This window comes from Sprattus sprattus (genome assembly GCF_963457725.1).
Source record: "Sprattus sprattus genome assembly, chromosome: 8".
NCBI lineage: Eukaryota > Metazoa > Chordata > Actinopteri > Clupeiformes > Clupeidae > Sprattus > Sprattus sprattus.
The window spans coordinates 8,948,664-8,970,726 of NC_137927.1; the positions used below are offsets into that span (position 1 = coordinate 8,948,664).

Sequence of the window (22,063 nt, forward strand, 5' to 3'; positions counted from 1 at the left end):
GTGTGTGTGTGTGTGTGTCTGTGTGTCTGTGTGTGTGTGTCTGTGTGTGTGTGTGGCAATGAACCCCATAAAAGCAAGCTTTCACATGGAGGTTGGCCTCAGCAGGGCCCCTATCTGGCCTGTTTCTTCAACTGCTGCCACACAAAGCCCTCCTTCACCAGGGCTAGTCAGGAAACATCCAGTTGCAGTGCCGCATCAGCATGGCTTGCTAAAGAGCAATGCCTGGGCCCACACACACACACACACACACACACAGGTGCAGGCAACCTGACCTGCCTATGGACCTTGCTCTGACCTTACCCTGCGCTCTATGGAGCTGCTTGGGCGGCACTCATCGTCCTTGCGGTGAAGGAACGGCGGCATGCAAAAATGATGCCGGGCAAAACACAGCGGGGTTCTTAATGGAAACGTTTCCATTGAAATGTAAATTTGCCTTTGTGAGGGAGAAAGAACAAAAGTATTGGAAAGAGGTGTGGTTTTGTTGGTTTGGGAAGGTGAGGTGAGGTAATGTGAGGAGGAGCGATGATGAGTAACGTTGCCCTGTAATTATGTGGCTCAATATGTGTGCTCCTTGCATGGGTTTTATTGTTTGCATGCTTAAAAAGCAAAACATTTGTGTACTCTCTCTTATTCTTTAAGAGCTGTAATTGGTTGGCCTTATTGTCAGGTTTTGGAAGGTGTGCCCCGCCTCGGTGCCAACGTGTTTGTGTGTGTGAGACGCGTCCTTTCACTGTTGGGGATGGGGTGGGGTGTTGAGAGGCATGCTTGTTGAAATTCTCCATCCTCTAACCTCCACTGCCTTGGTAGCCATACTGAAGTAATGAAAAGTGTTTTGCTCTCCATTGTATTGAACCTCTCCTCAGTGCCAACGTGTTTGTGTGTGACGAGCGCGTGTGTTTGTGTATAAGCACACTGTGACTCAGAAGGGGACCATTGCTTAAATCCTGTTGGACAATCAGTGTTCCAGTGATGACTTCCAAAATAGAGTGCTCATGAAAACAGTTTAATATCACTACGCCTCTCTCTTTCTGCCACCTCGTTAATCCACTGTTGCCATGGTAGGATTAATGTTATCAACAGTATGATACTCCCTCTCCACTCTCAAAGCATATTGTGTAACGTTATGCTGCTTTTGTTTTGAAAACTGGGACCTGAAACAGATCTGTTTCACAAGGCCCATTTCGCCTGCAAATCAATGCCGTTTTTTTATATTGCAAGGGATTTGCTGATATTTTAAGCCTTGGCGCACACGGCAAACACCATGTGGCTGCTTATGTTTTGCTTGTATGTAATATATTATGACATGCAGAATCAAACATATGTGACTCCCCATGCACCCATGACCACAGCAGCCAGTTCAAAAGCTGCAGAGTTAAGGCTTAGTTATGTGTCGATCTATCCCATGGCTACGCTTTATTGATCACCTAAACCAAATAGAAATGTATGTCGTACATTCCAAAACTCTGGTGTGACCTACAGTACCATTGCTGCTTGGTTGTAGTTGGTTAACATGGTAAGCCCACTGCTGTGAATGTGTGACCATTGAGGACACTTCACTTGCCCATCTCTAGGCATTTAAAGGTATTTGGATTTTAACAAGGCTACATTTGTAAAAACAAATCTGTGTCTGTTGCTTGTCTGATTTGTGTCTAAACTTATGCTGTTCCATTTCAACCTCCAAAGATTTGACTTGTGTTCAACGGCATCCATCTTCTGTAGGTCACCAGTACCCCAAGGAAAGGGGACCTTTAAACAGTTCAGTGTAGCTTTATGCTTTGGGAGCCCCTGGTTATGAAACCATCTCTGGGATACGGCGATGTGGTCAGCAGACTCCTGGCAGCATTCACTGTGTGATGAGGCCTTCCTCCCAGGTGTGTGTTCGAAAGTGAGAAACGTCCCCACGACCTAGAGAGGCATTCAGCCGTTTGGGTTTTGGCAGCCCAATGCTTACAGTGAGGCCTGAGATATGGTGCACTGTTAGGAAGGAGCAGCAGCGTGGACCAGGTAACTCAGTAAGGTGTTCATGTGTTGATGTCTATGCATGAGCAAGTCACTCAGTCCCTATGCAGCCTGTGCAGGGGCAAAAGAGGCCATGTCTGGGTTTCAAGAGTTTGCATGATTTAGCCCCTAGAAAGCATTTTTTTCCTGAGTTTGGTTGTTTATTTATTTATTTGTTTGTTTGTTTGGTAACACTTTAATTGAAAGGGTGTGCATTAAGACTGCCACGACACTATCATAACCATGACCACACCGGTCATGAACATGTCATGTCAAGTTAATGTCAAAGGTTTTCATAACAAAGGCATCGCAAACAGCGTCAACTTTGCATTAAAACTGACATAATTGAGCGAATTACACTTGTCATAAAGACTCCTTTATGTTCATGACAGGTGTCATGTCATGTGTTGTGACATTGTTATGAGTCATGTCACGACAGTCACATCAGTCTTATGCACACACCTTCAAATCAAGTGTTAGCGTACTGTTTGTCCCCACCCTAATGGAGGAGAGTAGCGTTAGCTGACAGTAGTCCAGCTAACACTACATTGTTATTCAATGTCCTTTTTGTGTGTGTCCTTTTTTTTTGTATCTTTTAAACTGACCCTGACCTACAATCTCAGGCGACACGTTTGTGGGTTCGGGTGACATTTGTTTGCCTGCTCCCAGTGTCCCAGAGTTTGTCCCAGAACAGTCCTCCCAAAGTCGTTTTAAAAATATAAAAATATAAATCAGCCACTCTCAGCCTGATGATATATATATATGAGGGAGAAAGACAGACAGTCTAGACAGACAGACAAGACAGACAAGACAGACAAGACAGACAAGACAGACAAGACAGACAGACAAGACAGACAGACAAGACAGACAGACAAGACAGACAGACAGACAGACAAGACAGACAGACAGACAAGACAGACAGACAAGACAGACTGGCAAGACAGACACTGATTTGAAATTCATTTTTCTCCAGCAAGCAGCACTTTTGGTTGAATTGAAGGCTTTTTTTTTGTCATCCACTCCTTGCAGTCATCAGATTATGCAAGCTGTTGATGGAGCTGCTATTTAGTAGCAGCATGTAAATGAGGACCGGCATAGCAGCGCTGTGAGCTCATGTCTACATGGGGACGTTAATATGGAGCAGGCCTGTGTGTTTATGTGACATGATGGTTCATCCAGATGTCTCCCTGACACGATGCAAACTGAACAGGGGGATGTGTAGATGTCTGTCAAAGGCTTCTGATAACAGCCCTGAGGCAACATGCAAGCCCTTAAGGATGTTGGCGTTTGCTGCAACGACTGGGGCTGGTATTTGGACAGCACCTTGAAGGATGTGATTGCAGTCATGAAGCCTTTTGAGAAATCCTGTGTTGTGTTCAAATTAACGAATAGCAGGACAGTTGACGTTTTAGTTTTTTAAAACTATGGCTTTTCATCTGGTCGTTAAGAAACACTTATCCTATTTTTTTCCCCCTTTCTTTTCATTGGGTTCTACTTCAGTTGTTGTTGCATGATTGTACCACTTCAAAAGGCAACAGCACATCCAAACCCAGGAGAAACTTTCTGAAGTCAGCAAGTTCACCTAAAGGCAGTTTGAAGGCCTCCGTAGCCTGTCAGGCTGTGGAGCTGGTGTTGACACTGAGTATACTTTGACCGACGGAGGCTACTGCGGGAGGCTTCAATAATGGCTCCCATGTCAGTGACCTGGATCAGGAATGTGGTGAGGGTTAATTTCACATGGAGAAAACACATTACCTGTTACAGACGATGATCGAGACCCTTGTGCAGTTTTGGAGCCAGTGTGTAGGCTGCTCGAGTGTCAGTTTCATGTGGCCTAGGCCTGATTCATGTTAGTGTCAAAGTTAATGTCTGGGAAGGGGCAGACAGTGACTTGGCCCTCGCCTTCTCCCAGAGAGTAGAAGCAGTGACCATGTTGCTGCTGATGTTCTACTCTACCACTAGATCTGCTGAAGCAAATGTTAGACCAACAGTGGAAAAAATGCAATAGTTATTCTTTGGCTACATGCTGTAACAGAAATAGCAGGTATAGCATGGACTAACTGTGCTTTCGTACCTAATTTCAGCAAGAGTGAAAAGTTCAAAACTGTCTTAACCTCAGCAGCCCTCATCTGTCTTCTTACTCAGATTATAAAAGGAATACAAGTAATAAAATCCTTCTGAAATAGTAAAAATACTGAAAGTTACAGTTAGTATCAACCCCACAGAAAATTAATAAAATGCTTTGGTAAAAAGATTTAAGCTGCCTTTTGAAAGTGTCTAGCGTGTTTGCTTCCCTGATATTAATGGGTAATGTGTTCCAAAATTTTGTGGCGTACTTGACAAAGGCTGCATCACCAATCTTCTTATGACTGCTTCTGGTGACCTGAAATAGACCTGTATCTGATGATCGCAGTGTTCTAGCTGGTGTGTAGTTAGTAAGAGAGTTAGCAATGTAGCTAGGTCCTAGTCCATTTAGAGCTTGGTATGTGAGGAGGAGGACCTTGACGTCAATTCTAAAGGTAACAGGAAGCCAGTGCGACGCTTCCTTCGGAGTGTAAAGAAGCTACGACAGGACTAATGTGTTCTCTCCTTTTAGTTTTGGTTAATAGTCTAGCTGCAGAGTTTTGAATGAGCTGGAGTCTTTCAGTTGTTTTTTTTGGGAAGACCAGCAAAAAGTGAATTACAGTAGTCTAGCCGGCTTGATATGAAAGCATGAATTAGCTTCTCGGCATAATTTTGTTTTATGAATGGTTGCACCTTTACTATGTTCCTAAGGTGAAAGAAAGCTGTTTTGGTGACTTTGTTAATGTGGGAGTGAAAATTCAAATCTGAGTCCAGGATGACACAGAGACTTATCACCTCAGGTTTAATCCAGCGGGTTAAACCTCCTAGATTGTTCGTTAGCATCTCTCTTTTTGATCTGAGGCCGATATGTAGGACTTCAGTTTTGTCCTCATTTCATTTTAGAAAGTTTTTCGTCTTCCATTTGTTTATTCCCAATAAACAGTTGGTAAAGGAGTTTATGATGTCAATTTCACCTCCAGTACTAGTAGTGATTAGCCTGACGATGTCATACTCATAATTCTAGTCAGAATATGAGTCTGAGACCGAACCATTGGGCTGTGATTATGGGGCGTGTTTCAACGAACCAGGAAAGAAAATTCCTCTTTGCTGAATTGGATACCTAGAACCAATTAGAGCAACGTAGTATTATTACCATCTGATAAGATTAAACTTTTACCTGACCCCGTAGGAAGGACGGCAAAAACATCGTTTCAATCGACAAATGCCTTGATCGCGTTTCTCTGTTCCTCTTTCAAAATGAATGCGCTGTCAATATCTGTTGAGATATGCCTGCTCACGTTACTTAATTAGCACTCAAGGCTAGAAGCTACCATTTGTTTCAATGTTTTTTTTGTCTACGCGTTAGCATAACCGATCAATAATGGTCTAGAGTGCTTCAGTTAAGACCTACAATCTTTGGCAACACTCGTTTTGCGTATACACAACTAACCGAGTCAATGTAGACATAAAAAAAAGTCGTGTAGATAGCTTAAATCATATAAAATATGTCCCACTAAGCTCCCGAGACGGCGCTATCTTTGTCCGATGTATAGGCTATTCTATCTATATCTGTCCATCAACGTATAAAGCCCGCCCTTACAATTGTATTGGTCAGATCACTTTTCGGTGGACTTGAATCCCTCCCAACTAGCTCGACTCCAGACTGAATCTCCCAGACCAAAAATTTTGTGGGCGGAGTTCAGGCTGGTATCCAGGCTAAGTAGTGATGCTAGCTCTGATCAAAGTTATTTTGTTCTTAAAGAACAGGGCAAGCTCTTCACATTTAGCTGCTGAAGAAAGTAGGGGGGCAGGGACAGTGTTTAGGAGCCAGTCGATGTTAAAGAAAATAACTCTGTAATTTCCGGCATTTTCTGTAATCATTTTGGAAAAATAATCTTTCCTTGCTAGATGGATGGTTTTGTTATACAGTGGGGAAAATAAGTATTTGAACCCCTGCCGATTTAGCAAGTTTGGCAACTTGCAAAGACATGTGTGATCTGAAATTGTAATGGTAGGTGTATTTTAACAGTGAGAAACAGAATATCAACAAAAAAATCCAGAAAACTGCATTCGATAACATTTATGACTTAATTTGCATTTGAAGCAGAAATAAGTATTTGAACCCCCAACCAAACAGCAAGAATTCTGGCTCCCAATGACCAGTTATGTGCCCAAGAAGCACACAGATTAGTCCTCATCAGGTCTAACAAGGTACACCTGATCTCAACTGTTGACGTTTATAAAAGAAACCTGTCCAAAGAATCATACTTCACACCTTCAACCTCATCACCATGGGCAACACCAAAGAGTTGTCCAAGGACGTCAGAGATAAGATTGTAGACCTGCACAAGGCTGGAATGGGCTACAAAACCATTGGCAAGCAGCTTGGTGAAAAGCAGACAACTATTGGTGCGATTATTCGTAAATGAAAGCAACATCAAACAACTGTCAACCGCTCTAGGTCTGGGGCTCCATGCAAGATATCCCCTCGTGCGGTATCAGTCATCATCTGAATGGTGCAGAATAACCCCAGAACTACACAGGGGGAGCTTGTGAATGATCTCACGGCAGCTGGGACCACAGTCACCAAGAAAACCATTGGCAACACACCACGCCGAAATGTTTTGAAGTACTGCAGCACTCGCAAGGTCCCCCTGGCCCCTGCTCAAGGAAGCACATGTACAGAGCCATCTGAAGTTTGCCAATGCACACTTGAATGATTGTTAGGAGGATTGGGAGACAGGATGTGGTCAGATGAGACCAAAATCAAGCTATTTGGCATCAACTCGACTTGCCATGTTTGAAAGGGGGAAGAATGCTGAATATGACCCCAAGAACACCATACCCACCGTCAAGCATGGAGGTGGAAACATTATGCTTTGGGGCTGTTTCTCTGCCAAGGGTACAGGACGACTCCACCGCATCAAGGGGACTCTGATGAGGCGATGTAATGTGGAATATTGGGCTTGAACCTCATTCCCTCCCATTGAAAACGCAACCTTAAGGATTTGGAGAGGATCTAATAATAATAATAATAATAATAATGCATTTTATTTGTATAGCACACTTTCACATACAAAGATGTCTCAAGGTGCTTAGGATCTGCAAAGAGGAGTGGGCCAAAATCCCTCCTGAGATGTGTGTAAACCTGGTGACCAACTACAAGAAAAGTCTGATATCTGTGCTTGCCAACAAGGGTTATTCCACCAAGAACTAAGTCATGTATAGCTAGGGGTTCAAATACTTATTTTCTGCTTCAAATGCAAATAAAGTCATAATTGTTATAAAATGCAGTTTTCTGTTTTTTTTTGTGTTGATATTCTGTTTCTCACTGTTAAAGTACACCTACCATTACAATTCTATCACACATTTATTTGCAAGTGGCCAAACTTGCTAAATCGGCAGGGGTTCAAATACTTATTTTCCCCACTGTAGGTCGTTAGAGCATCTTTGTAGATATCGTGGTGGATAGTGGTCTTTGTTTTCCTCCCTTTTCTCTTTGCTGGGTGAATTATTATTATTTTTTTTTATTTTTTTTTTCACTAACATTTTTATTTCTCAGCCATGGGGAGGTCCTGCTTGTAGACTTCTTTTTTGTTTTAATTGGGGCTACAGAGTCTAACACAGATGATAGTGCATCATTGAGGTTCTCTACCATTTCATTCAGAGAGCAGTCATGACTAGTTGGCTCATAAGAGCAATCTGCTCAGAAAATCTCTCTGTAGCAGCATCGTCTAGATGTCTTTTATTGACTTGACTTGACACTGCTGGAAAGTAGGTGTTGTGGATAGGCCACCAAAAGCACTTTGCACAATTGGTTGGTGCAGACAGGATGTGTTCTCACAGTGTGCTGGATGATGTTTGCAGCAGCCCTCTGAAGAATTCAGCAGCTCTGACATCTCAGCCCGTCCTACGCTGGTCTCGCACTAGGCAAATCCATGGGGGATCTGTGGATCTATACCTTCAAAGGAGCAAGGGGCAAATAAACACTCAACCTCTCTGAACCGTTTATTGATTCTGTATTAAAATCAGTCCTACCGTGGAAATTCACTCGGTCGCAGTGGTAGTATGTAAGAAACCTCAGAAAGCTAGACTTGTTTTTACATCAACGTTATCAGATACATTTTAAGGGAGGAGTTAAATCACTGTGGAAAAAACGTATTTATTTCCACAGTTACTTTAGCAATTATAGCCTTATTGTAGCTCGGCTATTGAAACGTTGATTGTGCCATTCATATCAGATTTAAACTGGGGTTCCAACTTTGCACTTTTAAGGTGTTTGACCAGTCTTAGTGGAGTTATTAGTTTCTTCCTATTCATTTAGATTGGAGCCTGATCTTATTTGCCCAAAATAGCTGCCCAGAGGCATTGCCAAGATGGCTGCTGAGTGGCAAAACTTGTCTATAAGGACTTTGACTTCATGCTGAGGGCACTCTGCTCTCATAACATTCTCAACACAACAGGGACAGAGAAATGAAAGGATGCAATAATCTGGCTTTAGTTTTTTTATTGTGGCAATTTTGAGGTGGTTTTTGTGCAGAGCTCTGCTAGAAGAGAAGACTCGGGGTCTGGGACAGAACCCTGTGGACAACTGACGGGAAGCTTTGTGTTTTGCTCAACAGGGGGTCCGTGTCAACGATAGACTGACTCTAAAACACCTGATTGCCAGAGTTTGGCAGAAGCATCTTGGTTTCTTTCATTCTGTGTCCCTCTCGCTCATACTCTGTCTTTCTCGCTCTCTCTTTCTCTTTACTTTCTCTTGCTTTCCTCTGTCTGTCTGTCTGCCTGTCTGTCTGCCTGCCTGTCTGTCTGTCTATTTGTGTATCTGTCCTGTTCGAAATATGTGGCCTGTCGAAACCCATTGATAGCTTGAATTGAGGTCAGTCTTTGAGATTCAAATTTTGTCCTTTGGCTGGTGTGAGGAAAGGCTGCCTACTCATTTGGGTATTCCTGATGAGGGCTGATTATTGAGACTGTTTACCTTAGTGCCGGGAACGCCGGGAACAGGAGACGCCCTTGTTACCCAGGTGCTAGCCTACTAAGCACCTGCTCTGCAAGGCTGGCCAACCGGGGAGATCCTTCCATTTGCATTGGTGTTGATGAAAGGAGGTTTCTTGTGCCCGCCACCCAGCACTAAGGGACTTCAGGGAGTTCTGAGTCAAGATTTCATTTTAATTGCCAGTAATGAAGTGGGTTTCATGTGACAAGTTTCAGTCACAACATTGTGGTCCTTTTCGTTTTTTTCTGTGTCGCTTGCAAGTAGTATTGAATATGCTGATGAATTGATTGAAGAAAGGCGTGCGATTTGAATGTGATAGGCCCCCTATATAACATGAATGTGAATGTGATTTTTTTATTTTGCCACTGAACACTGCCACTCTCTGACACATTATGAAAATGAGGTAAAGGTGTTCTTTTTTTCATCAGTGTGGTGGTGGTGGTGGTGGGTTCTGCTTCCATGGCATGTGGTTTATGGTCATGCTTCCTCTGTCAGGTGCAGTTCCAGAAACTTCAGCAGCTTCGTCTCTCCCAGGGCCGGGCCCAGTACTACGGGGGCTCCCTACCCAACGTCAACCAGATCGGCAACTCCAACACAGAGTTCCAGGTAAGTCCACCTTCTCTGGACCCCCCCCCCCCCCTTTCCACTCCTCCGCCACACCTGTCCTCCTTTCCTCTCCTCTCTCTCTCACAGAACTCTGAGCCCCTCTTTCTCTCTACTCTCTTCTATTTCCTAGCGTACAGCTGTGTGTTTGTCCTAAGGCCTCTGTAACCTTGACAGGGGAAGAGTGTGTGCCAAGCGCTCTAAAGGCGAGGCTGGTGGAAGGCCGGTGGGACATGTTGGTTTTAATACAGTCTGTTCAAGGCGGGAATGTCGTGCCTTCATTCTGCCACACCATTCTGTATTCAAAGACGGCGGAATGCGGGGGTCATTGTTGTTCAGCCTCTGAGCCGGCAGCAGAGGTTGTCTCAGAGCCATATCGATTTTCCTTCCATCTTCTGGATATCAATAATTACTTTTTTTGCTGCCTCTTCTCACACATCCAAAAAGGTTTGTAACCTTTGATAGTCCAGGTCTCTGTCATGCCCATAGTCATATTGATTACAATGTCAAATTAATTAAATGACACGCCTCACTGAAACAGGGAATATTTGTTTTATAGCAGGACCTCTGTTTAAACCGGACAACTGAAAGGGGCCCATGTAAGGGGAGGATGGGGGGGGGGGGGGGGGGGGGGGTGTTAGTCGATTCTGTTCCCTCCAGAGGCAAGAGTGGGGTCTGAGGTTGGATCAGTCCCACCACTTTAGACCAGCCCATGGGGCGATGGAGATAGGCCACTGCAATTAGTGTGTGTGTGTGTGTGTGTGTGTGTGTGTGTGTGTTAGATGAAGTGGGAATGGGAGAGAGGCGAACAGATTGCTAGGTGGAAAAGTCAGAGAGGAGGAAACATGGAGAGAGGAAAAGGCAGATGTCTGTTGGGGTGAAGGGAGAGAAGGTAAGAGTGACTGCAGAGGGAAAGGAAAGGAAAGGAAAGGCGAGCGAGTTTCGGGCAGGAGGGCAGGACGTGTGGGGCGTGTCCGTTTCTCGGGCTACCTAGACCGGCGGCTGGTGTGAAGCGGCAGGTGAGAGCGGCATGGCTGTGCGGGGGAAGAAAGCCTCCTTTGAGGCAGCGCAGTGATGCCTAGGATCTAGGGATCACTGCGCTGCCTCAAAGGAGGCCCAGAAACCCAACTCTGCCTCAGTCAGAGCCAAGCTGCAGAAGGGAGACCGGCTCGCCCATATCCCCAGGCTGGGTGGTAGAGGGGAGCAGGGGAGGGGGGAACAGAGTGGAGCAGGCATGGGGACGGAGTGGAGGAGGGAGGGAGGGGAAGAGTGTTGCCGTGATTGGGAGGGAGTCGAGCAGTGATGGGGACAGAGGGGCAGAGTGGTGAAGTGATTGGGAGGGAGGAAGGGAGGGGCAGAGTGGTGCAGTGATGGGGAGGGAGGGATTCAGTGATGGGGAGGGAGGAAGGGAGGGGCAGAGTGGTGCAGTGATGGGGAGGGAGGGATTCAGTGATGGGGAGGGAGGAAGGGAGGGGCAGAGTGGTGCAGTGATGGGGAGGGAGGGATTCAGTGATGGGGAGGGAGGAAGGGAGGGGCAGAGTGGTGCAGTGATGGGGAGGGAGGGATTCAGTGATGGGGAGGGAGGAAGGGAGGGGCAGAGTGGTGCAGTGATGGGGAGGGAGGGAGTTGAGCAGTGATGGGGAGGGATAATAATAACATGTCTTTTCATGTATGTGGTAAAAACTACATGACATACAGGTATGTCTCTCTCTCTGGCTCTCTCTCTCTGGCTCTTTTACTCTTCATTCCCTTCCTTCTTCCCTTTGTCTCATGCTCGCCCTGCTCTTGCATAATCTCAGCTGACTAACTCTCATTGTCTGTGTGTGTGTGTTGATTTTTTTTGTGTCTCCTCTCCGCCCCTTCTGGTAGAGTCCATTCCCGGCAGGGCTGGACTCGCAGCGTGGGACGCGGCACCACGGCCTGGTGGAGAGGGTCCACCGGGACCGCAACCGCATCAACTCACCACACCGCAGACCCCTGGACAAGCACGGCCGGCAGATATCCTTTACACTCAGCCCTCAGTGAACACACACACACACACACACACACACACACACACACAAACACACACACAGCCTCATATGAAAACCCTTGCAGATGCTAATATGAACTCCTATGTACACACCCTCACAGACACATGCGCTCAGTTGTGTACACTTAGACACCAGTATACTCATGCTTACATGTAGCCCTAATAAATGTGCACATTACAATTGGCAAACACACACACACACACATACACAAAGTGATGCATAAGCAGATGCATGTCAACTTGTGGACAGATTGTGTGTGTGTGTGTGTGTGTGTGTTTACTCGTAGGTGGATAGAGTTTGTGTGCGTGTGTTTACTCGTAGGTGTATAGTGTGTGTGTGTGTGTGTGTGTGTGTGTGTGTGTATGTGTGTGTTCGCATTGACCTTTGCTCATGTGGGCAGCAGCTGCTGAGGCCTGGGGCACTGAGAGGTTTTGGTGTGTGGAGGCAGTAGAGCGCTTCTGCATGGCTGATGACCACTAGAAAAGCAGGACTCATAGTCTCTGTCCAGTCAGCAGAACTGTGTGTGTGTGTGTGTGTGTGTGTGTGTGTGTGTGTGTGTGTGTGTGTGTGTGTGTGTGTGTGTGTGTGTGTGTGTGTGTGTGTGTGTGTGTGTGTGTGTGTGTGTGTGTGTGTGTGCGCACGCGCCTGAGCGCCAGACAGACAGACAGAAAACAAGCATTCAAACACATGCAGGCCTCATTGAGCTGAGTTCTGTTCGAATGTGAGAGGGAAGAGTGTGTGTGTGTGTGTGGAACACTCTGCACCTCTCGAGAACACCTCAGCTTTGGCACTGAGCATCAGGTTTCTGAAAGCCGTTCTGGAATGAAAACAGCCTCTATAGTGATAAGACACTACGTTAGCATGCAGGTCAGTGTGTTTACATTGAAAGCCTTGGCCTCCTTCAGTGTTTTGGTTCAGTGGGGTTATCCTCTCGGAGAGGGAAGGAGGGATATTAAGAAAGATTGGCAGAGGGAGGGAGAGATTTATAGTCGGAGAGTGTGTGTTTGTGCCTGTGTGTGTGTGAGTTACAGCAATGTTATGTAAGAGCTCTTGGGTGTGACATCACCCTATCTGGCAGGGTGTAATAATCCTAGGCTCTGGGCAGCAAGCCTTACAACATTGCCTGCTGTGTGTGTGTGTGTGACCTGCAGGCAGCCTTACAACATTGCCATGTGTGTGTGTGTGTGTGACCTGCAGCCAACCTCACTGTCCCATGAATGCATGGTTGTGCTCTTGTAGGCACAATCTTGCAATTAGCCTTACACCCTTCTGTGTGTGTGTGTGTGTGTGTGTGTGTGTGTGTGTGTGTGTGTGTGTGTGTGTGTGTGTGTGTGTGTGTGTGTGTGTGTGTGTGTGTGTGTGTGTGTGTGTGTGTGTGTGTGTGTGTGTGCGTGCGTGAATGAGTTTTAGAGAGCGAGGCGACAGGCATCCTCCCACCCAGTAATGAATATGGTTAGATGGATGAGACCTCTAGCAACACACACACATGCACGCAGGCTGCTGTGCCCGCTTATGTGTTGTTGCCAGGTCATCAGGCACACAGGCTCAGTGTTTTACCAGCATGGTGTGTGTGTGTGTGTGTGTGTGTGTGTGTGTGACACATACACTGTTTATAAGCCAAAGAGTGACGGGAAGCTCTACAGTTGTTTTTCATTTGCTGGTACTCGTCTGAGATGCACATTATGTAAATAAGTAATCAACATACAGTGCCTTGCATATGAGATAGAAGTTATATAGATAGAAGTTAGCGTTCTCTGACACACAAAAACTATTTTTCAGCAGGGAGAACCATGTGGTGGTTCTCTGTCGTCCGAGGGTATCTTAGTATGCTTTCTGTCTTGTAAAGATGTCAGTTCGACCCTTCTTATCACCTCTGGTCCAAACATGCTCTTACACATATGCAGACTAAGTGGCACCTAATAATCTAATACACACACAGAAACACAGAAAAGCCATGTTTCTTCTTTCATGAGCACATGATTCATACAAGGTAATTATTAATACAAGGCACTTGATTAATATATTTAATTCATTAACAGTGTTTCGAAATGATCTCCGTCACAGCAGTCCAGCTGGAGTTTGGGTGCAGGTTGAGTCCACAATCTTGACGGCTATCCATAAAACTGGACTCATTTGTATGGTCATATGAGACCAAAATAATGTTTTCTAGATGACCCTCAAAGCACTACCTGAGGCATAAATCTTACACTGCCAGTGTCTCAGGAAACACCGCCCCAGTCATGAAATATGGTGTTGGGAACATCAGACTGTGGGAATAGTTCTCATCTGCAAGAACTGGGAAACTTTCTGGAATTGAAGGGAGGATGAATGGAAATACAATCTTCACAAGAGAAGAAGACGGTTGCAGTCTGTTTTAAAACTAAAAGCTCAGAAGAGGGGTTACCTACCGTGAGGACAGTTACCCAAGGCACAAGGCTATAAAGCAATGCTAGATTTGCTCAAGAACAGGAAAGTGAACATTCTAGATTGACTCTGTCAAAGGCCTGATCAAAATTATACTGAGAATCTGTAGCCCTACAGTCCAGGACTGCCATTAACCTGTATGTTTGCATACATTCTACCATAAAGAATGGAGTAAAACGCAGCAGAACAGTGTGCAAAGCTGGTGCTGTCTCACTTCAGAGGACTAAGGGCTGTTATTGCAGCAAAGGGGTTTTCTACTGAGTGTTAATGTATAGAGGTTGAATATTTATGCAAGCAGAATATTTGAGTTTTTAAACTAAAATATCTACATTCTTTAGTTATACACAATGGAAATAATGTATAACATGTATAATGTATATGTATAATAGTGTAATCATCTTTTGTTACAGTGAAAGCCTTTGCTTGTCAATGTTATTTAGCTTAAAGAAACATGGTCACACATTGTTTAGCAGAGAAAACAGTGCTATGAGCCGCGCCACCTCGACCCCCCCCCCCCTCTCACACACACACACACACACACACACTGTTGTACACACTGTTGTACTCTGAAGCTGGTCGTGATGACTCACTGGTGTCATTACTGCTTGTTAACAGCTCTTCACAGACCAGTGTGCTACACAAGCCATACATGCCAGAACACCAACCCCACTCTTACACTCTCACACACACACACACACACACACACACACACACACACACACACACACACACTCATACAATCATACAAGCAGTACGTATGTAACACATCACGAAACGGATTCGAGCATTTCTTGGAGCAATCCAGGGTTGTGAATGGCTTTGGCGTGTGTTTGTGTGGGTTTACATTTGCACACTGTAAATAAACTTTGCCAAAAGCAGTCTGCAGCTTTGAGACATTGAGCCTCTGCAGGAGGGCAAACAAATGACCAGTGGCTCTAAGGACCTGGATGCTCTAGACTTCTGGAAACCAGACGTTGTCAGAATCATAGAACTAAAAACAGTATAGACATTACTATTTTTAATGGGGGTGTTTTTGTACACTGTTTGATCAATTCATTTGAGCTTATTTGTATCCATAGAAACTAGCACTATGGGAAAGTCCCCAGCACAGCAGGAAGTTCTGTACACGAGAAAACGTCACTCAAAGACATTCTACTCTTTCCAGGTCTATGTTCTGTTTCTTGACTTTTTGTTTTTATTTGTTTTATTCATCATTTATTCCTCTTCTCTGTCTTTCCCGTTTTCTCCAAAGAACCAGATGTCCCCCACAACCCAGTTGTTTCTCTGGTAAATCACTTTACCGAGTCAGCCAAGATTACACAGCAATTTCTGACAAACTCATGTACTCTAACACATTCACACAATCACACAATCACACACACACACACACACACACACACACACACACACACACGTGTCCTCTAACACACTCAAACACACACATTGCACAACCTCTCTCTCTACAGTCTGTGAGATGCAAACACACAGTCTCAAATTACACAACCTGTGTTAGACACACCGCAACACACTTAATTACACAGTCTGTTAGATGTACATTTTCTCAGGATTACACAACCTGTGACAAACACACTCACACACAGCTTGTTTTACATACACACGTTTTCACGTAGCTTCTGCAGCATACATGAGAAATCATGTATTCACAGTTGTGTGTGCACACACACACACACACACACACACACACACAGAGGAGCTGACGGTAACAGAAAATGCTAAATTTGATGCTTTAATCCTAAACTCTGGAAGTACAGAAACACAAGATGAGTGGCAATTTGAAATTGTATTTCCTCTTGTAATGAGTAAGTATGTGTGTTTGTTGGGCTTGGCAAGGGTCTTCTGTTTGCATCTTATTTGCTTGTGTTCGGTTTGCTTTAGTATGGGTTGTGTTATATATGAAATTACATTTATTAGTGATTACTCTCAGGAAGCCTTTAAATATGGGTCCATCAGAAGTAATAGACTTACTACACAAGTAAGCTCTATTCTCGTGTGTGTGTGTGTGTGTGTGTGTGTGTGTTTGTGTGTATGTGTGTCGCTGGCTCATTAACTTAGAGGAAATGGCCAACACAATTCAAGCCTTCTGGTTCTTACACAGAGGCATGATTGTCATCATGTCCTCTCCTCTGTCACTCCATCCCCTCTTTTTGTGTAATTGTGCACGCACAGACACACACAGACATATACACACACACACACACTTACTTTTACTTGCCTTCCCGCTTAGCCACCAGACGCCCTCGGTTTACACACACATGTACTCATATCCACACCACTGGCTCACACACTCCCAGGAGAAGTGTTTGTGTGTTAGCCCTGAGGTCAGTGGGTTGTAGTTTATATCTGTGGCTTAGCAGTACCAGCCTGCACCCTCCCCTGTAAACCTGTTCAGCTGGATTTCTGCATTAGTTCCCGTTCAACTGCCGACAGCCAATTAAAGGCCTGCACCTCTGGGAAGGTTTTTTTCGTGGCTCTCTGCGTGCTGTTATTACATCGATTCGTATGTGTCAGTCTGGGGCTGGGGTGTGCTTATTGCATAGCGGTCCTGTCATGTGTGACGAGTGAGTTCAGAACAGCCCTCATATTGACTAGAGCAAAAGTGCCTCTATCTCGCGCTTTCTCTCTCTCTCTCCTGCTCTTTCTCTCTCTCTCTCTCTTTCTCGCTAGAAAAATTAATATTCCTCCGTTCATATATTGACATGTTTATTTAAACACACACATGATATATTTGTGAGACATTTTTGGTAATGTGTGAAGATGTGTTGTATGTGTATGTTGGTGTGCTTTTGAAGGTTTTCCTTAACTCTCTCTCTCACATTGAAAGCTCTCCATACAGCGCTGTCTACCTGTCCCCCCCACCTGATAACAACTGGCGCAGGTAAGTCTTCTGCTCCTGTGCAACCACACGTCACTCTGTGTATGTGTACGTGTACAATGTAGGATCTCCCTGACGTCACCCCATTTCTGAAGCGAAGGCCCCGGCCCAACTGGGCTTCCATCTACGTAACCTGCAGTCATTTCCCACTGCAGTGGCTGATAAGCAAAGTGAGGTCAGCGCAAGAGAAGACTGCATCACTTCGATCTACTTTGACTCAAAGGCCCCTTAGGAACCACACGCCTGCTGCCTCCTATCGCTGGCAAACTTAAGGGCCACCTTATTTTGCCATCAATTTATTTATTTACTTACTTACTTTTTTCATCACTGTTCGTTCTGTAAGGTTATTTATTGTCTGTTGAGATGCCCAAGGCAAGTGGAATTTGGGGTAAAGGTACAGCGGGTTACTGTCACCCCTCTCCCTCTCTCTCTCTGTTTCTCTTTCTCTCTCTCTCCATCTTTCTCTTTGTATTTTTCTGTCTTACTCTCACTTCTTCCGCTAATGTCCAGTGGAAAGCATAATCATTTGAAGCCCTGATCCTCTTCAACAAACAACACACACCAAATCAACTGAGGATTAATGCCTGTCCATCTGCAGGAAACAAGTCCGGACAAAAGAGCCACACAAATCAGGGATATCTCTCTGAATCAGTGATGCCCATGGAAGAGCTGTGGAACAAGTTTTAGCAGTGCATTCATCATAGCCCCAGGACACCTTTACTGTACAAAATCATGCATTATCCTCAAGATACAGCTGGAACGGCAAAGGGCACTAAACAGTTTACACACACACACACACACACACACACAGAGCATTACACAAGTACGTACACTCACATATTTACAAACCAGACACACACACAAACATAAAAAACGCCAGAGCACCCAAACCAGACCCTCTGCTGTGTTTCCCATTGCACTAGTGCAGGCCATATCGACTGTTTCCGAGAGCGACCCTTCCCCCATGGCAGGGCTGCTGTTTTGAATTTGGCTTTGGCAGCAGTCCAGTTCCACTCCCCTTTGCTGCTCTCTGCACTGGAACAGCCAGTTGGTGCAGGAGCAGCACAGGCGCCATTTTGGCTCCATCTGCACAGCTGCACTCCACTGGCTGTCAGTGCTGTGAGGCCAGGAGCCAAGGTGTGTTAGGTGGTGGCCCTGTTGGCTCTGCCCACTGTTAAACTGAATGAGCCACACCCAGCCACACACACACTCACACACACCTGGAGCAGGTCGACCTGGCAGACAACCGTTCAGTTACCTCTTGGGTGTGCCTTTTGAATAGCAATGCGTGTATGAATGGAAGATCCACACACACAATCTTACACTTTTGGTGTTTTTTCTGTCTTTTAAAAACCATATCCTATTAAATGAATTTTCACTAATGTATACTGTATTCTGCACAAATGAAAAATGTTCACCCCTTATCTTTCTCATCTTATATATAACCTGATCAATGTGTATTGGGAAGTGATTTTTTTGTTACACTGAATTTCATGTTCTGTTATTCTTAGCCTGGTGTTTGTCTTCACCTTCCCTCCTGTTTGCAGTGGTTTGTGAAGAGAAACACTCGGTTGGGATTGTGTTGTTATTATGTCTGTCTGACTCCTGGTAAATCCCACATACTAACGTTGCATTTCTCTTCTGAGTCTAACCACCTCTCTCCTCCCTCAAGAATGAGTGTGTAGCTCCCTCACTCCCCCCCCCCCCCCCCTCCCAGCAGGAACTGCACTAACCATCCCACAGCTGCATAGACATGCTCAGCCTACTGCTTTCTCTTTACAGACTGATTGGGTGCACAAATTCTTTTAATGCAATCGTTCAGGACCTCTCACTTGATAGTGGTGTTTCTCTTATCACTCCATACTTTTCTGTTGGTCTTTCACTCTCTGTCATGATGTGTGTGTGTGTGTTTGTGAGTGTGTGTGTGAGTGTGTGTTTCTAGGTTGACAAGCAGGCCGTTTTGGTGTATGTTTTGAGTAGATCATTGTGGGAAAGATGTGTTTTGAAATAGTGGTAAGGGATTGGGTGGAGTGGGAGTTGCTTTCTTTCTCTCAGTCTCTTTTTCTTTCTCTCTCTCTCTCCCCCTCTCCCTCTCTCTCCCCCTCTCCCTCTCTCTCTCTTTCCCTCCCCCTCACTCTCGCTCATGTATCAGTCTGATGTGGTTGATGTTGTGTTTTGGCTTGCTGTAGAACAGATGTTTTCTGTCGGGGTGGGTAATGACGGCCTGAAAGTCAGCCGGAGATTTGAGCGCTGAGAAGCGACGGAGGGATTTTAGAGCTGATAGGAGAGCTTGAACCCTTTTTGGCCCTCTCCTCTTTCCCTCCGACGCTTTCCCAACAGGGGAGAGCAGAGATATTTGAACTGTTAATCTATGAGATGTGCTCCGTATGTAGGTTTACTGCAGGGATTTAGACAGAGATAGTCTTTGCGTGTGTGTGTCTGTGTGTGTGTGTGTCTGTGTGTGTGTATATGTTGTGTGAGAGCCAGAGTTCCTTAGTCTCCATAACACTGTATCTGGTTACAGCATTTGATATTTCTGTAATTGGTTTAATTGATTTACGATCAATAATACATCAGAAGTAATGCCACTCTGACATTTGATAGCCATGCTATATTTTTTGGACTTGACGTTTGCATCGAAAGCAGTTAGTTCTCTATGAATCTCTATGGCAACAGTGGTGTCATGGGTTCATTTCCCCAGGAGCTCATGTATAGAGGCGTGTATTCCTAACCTCTAGTCTTCCCCCCTCTTGAATTAAAATCAATAAAAAGCAATGGCTGTGTGTGAACATGAGGTCAGCCCTCTGGAGATTGCTGTATTAATGTTAAATGAGAAGTTGTGAGGTGCAGTGTGGAGCGGGAGTGGGAGGTGGTGGCAGAGTTAGCCCAGCTTGGTGGGAGAGCACTGGGAGGCAGATGCAGCCGGAGCCCCACTAGGGAGAGAGCCCAGCGGGAACGTTTGTTTACAGTAAGCATCACATCTGCCGCACATCGCTGCACTCTCTTCTTTTCCTCTTGTGTACACACACACACACAAACACACACACACACACACACACACACACTAACACAAACTACTGTAGGTCAACTAACACGCAATTATTTGTGTAGTTCTCTTAAGTCTATACATACACACACACACACACAAACTTCTGTAGGTCAACTTACATGCAAGTATTTGTGTAGATATCTTATGTCTCTTATGTCTATATACACACACACACACAAAAACGTCTGTAGGTCAACTAACACGCAAGTATTTGTGTAGATCTCTTATGTCTATACACACACGCACACACACACAAAAAGAATATATGCCTTATGTTGTTGCAAAAGTCAGTGTTTTGCAGTGTGTTGAGTAGCGCACTGTTTAGTGTCAGCGGAGATTAAGGACCGACTGCTTGCTCCACTCTGCCCAGAGCTGGTCAGTGGGAATGGAGCTGTTGCACAGGTTGAGCTGGGTCAGTGTGTATGTTGTATTTTCTGTGCTTTGACTTCTGCGGCTGGCTGAGAATATACAGTCCAATAACTTTTCCAACCAGCTGTGACCATGCTGTCACTTTCTGGGTGTGTGTGTGTGTGTGTGTGTGTGTGTGTGTGTGTGTGTGTGTGTGTGTGTGTGTGTGTGTGTTTGTGTAGCTTTTGTGTGTGTGTGTGAGTGAGTGAGTATGTTATGTTATGGCTGAAATGTATGGTCCTCCCTGCAGTCTAACAGCAGAGAACAGAGGAAGAAACAGGCAGGGGGTCATCACACAGGACCAGACACACACACACACACACACAGACACACAGACACAGACACACACATATATGCACACAGACATTGACATGGACTCCCACACACATACAAGCATTTGGTCACTGCAGATGGGACTACACACACACACACACACACACACACACACACACACAAACACACACACACAACCCTTATGGAAAGTGCATCTGGTGTCTCATGACTCCTCCAACAGGGCACCAAGGCTCTTGTTTTCATAGAGAGAGAATGCACTCTGATAAGATATTTATAGCCAAATATTTTCTCACATTAATATTTACGGCCGCCGTCCCCTGTGTCAGAATTGCCGGAATGTTCCTTTTTAGTGTGAAATAGCTGTCTGCTGGGACCTTTTATCCTGTGGAAGATAAAGAGGAAGAGGGGGAAAGACTGAAAGTATATGGGATGTCTGATGGAAAGTGTGGTGTGTGTGTGTGTGTGTGTGTGTTTTTGGGCAGAGTATGTTTTGCATCTAGTTACCCCTTATTGTGCGTGTGTGCTTGACTTGGTTTTGATAAAGGTAAAGTGGTTGCATTCATCTGTGTGTGTGTTTGGTGGAGTATGTGGTGCTGCTTTGGGCAGCAAAAGCGCTCTCTCCCCATGGAGACGTGTGTGTGTGTGTGTGTGTGTGTGTGTGTGTGTGTGTGTGTGTGTGTGTGTGTGTGTGTGTGTGTGTGTGTGTGTGTGTGGTCCCTTCAGAGTCTGGGCAGAAGGGAGCCGGCCTGTGGGCCGACCCACGGGTTCGCCCGGTTCTGATCTGGGCGTGTTCCCAGCGGAACGCAGCTGGATCGGGTCAGAGGCAGGGGGTCAGCACCTCACCCCTGGTCCCACGCTCTTACCCTCCACCCTCACCCCACCTCACTTTGTCTCCGTCTCTCTCTCTCTCTCTTTCTCTCTCTCTCTCTCTCTCATCCCTCCATCATCTTCCCATATGCAGAGCCTTGGGGGAAGTTTAGTATCTAATTAAAGGAAGAGACACACCCCCCCTCCTCAATCAGCTCAGACCTCATGAAAGAGAAGCCATTATGCTTTCATTTGGTTTTGGCCCTTGAACGTCAACACCTGCATGTCCCTAACCCACAGCCGTTTAAAAGGTGGCGTTGTGTAGTACCTACCGAGGGTGTTTCCTCAGGTGTTCTTCAAATGTGCCCTCCCCTGAAGCTCGGGTAGGAGATGTAGCGCTGTGAGATAGCCGTAGCAGCTCCATCTGTGGGCTGTCAGTGGGGCTCAGCTCCTCTCTGGCTCTGCGCCTCCTCCTGTCTCCCCTCTCCTGG

The 22,063-nt window shown here is 45.4% G+C and overlaps 1 protein-coding gene across 1 annotated transcript in view; it reads left to right on the forward strand.

The window, feature by feature from the left end:
- Positions 1 to 22,063, forward strand: part of crtc3 (CREB regulated transcription coactivator 3) — a 54,038-nt gene that overhangs the window by 3,669 nt on the left and 28,306 nt on the right. The window contains exons 2-4 of the mRNA XM_080843943.1: positions 9,557 to 9,667; positions 11,534 to 11,685; positions 16,964 to 17,017. Coding sequence (XP_080700069.1) covers positions 9,557 to 9,667; positions 11,534 to 11,685; positions 16,964 to 17,017 — 317 coding nt within the window. The remainder of the gene's footprint in view (positions 1 to 9,556; positions 9,668 to 11,533; positions 11,686 to 16,963; positions 17,018 to 22,063) is intronic.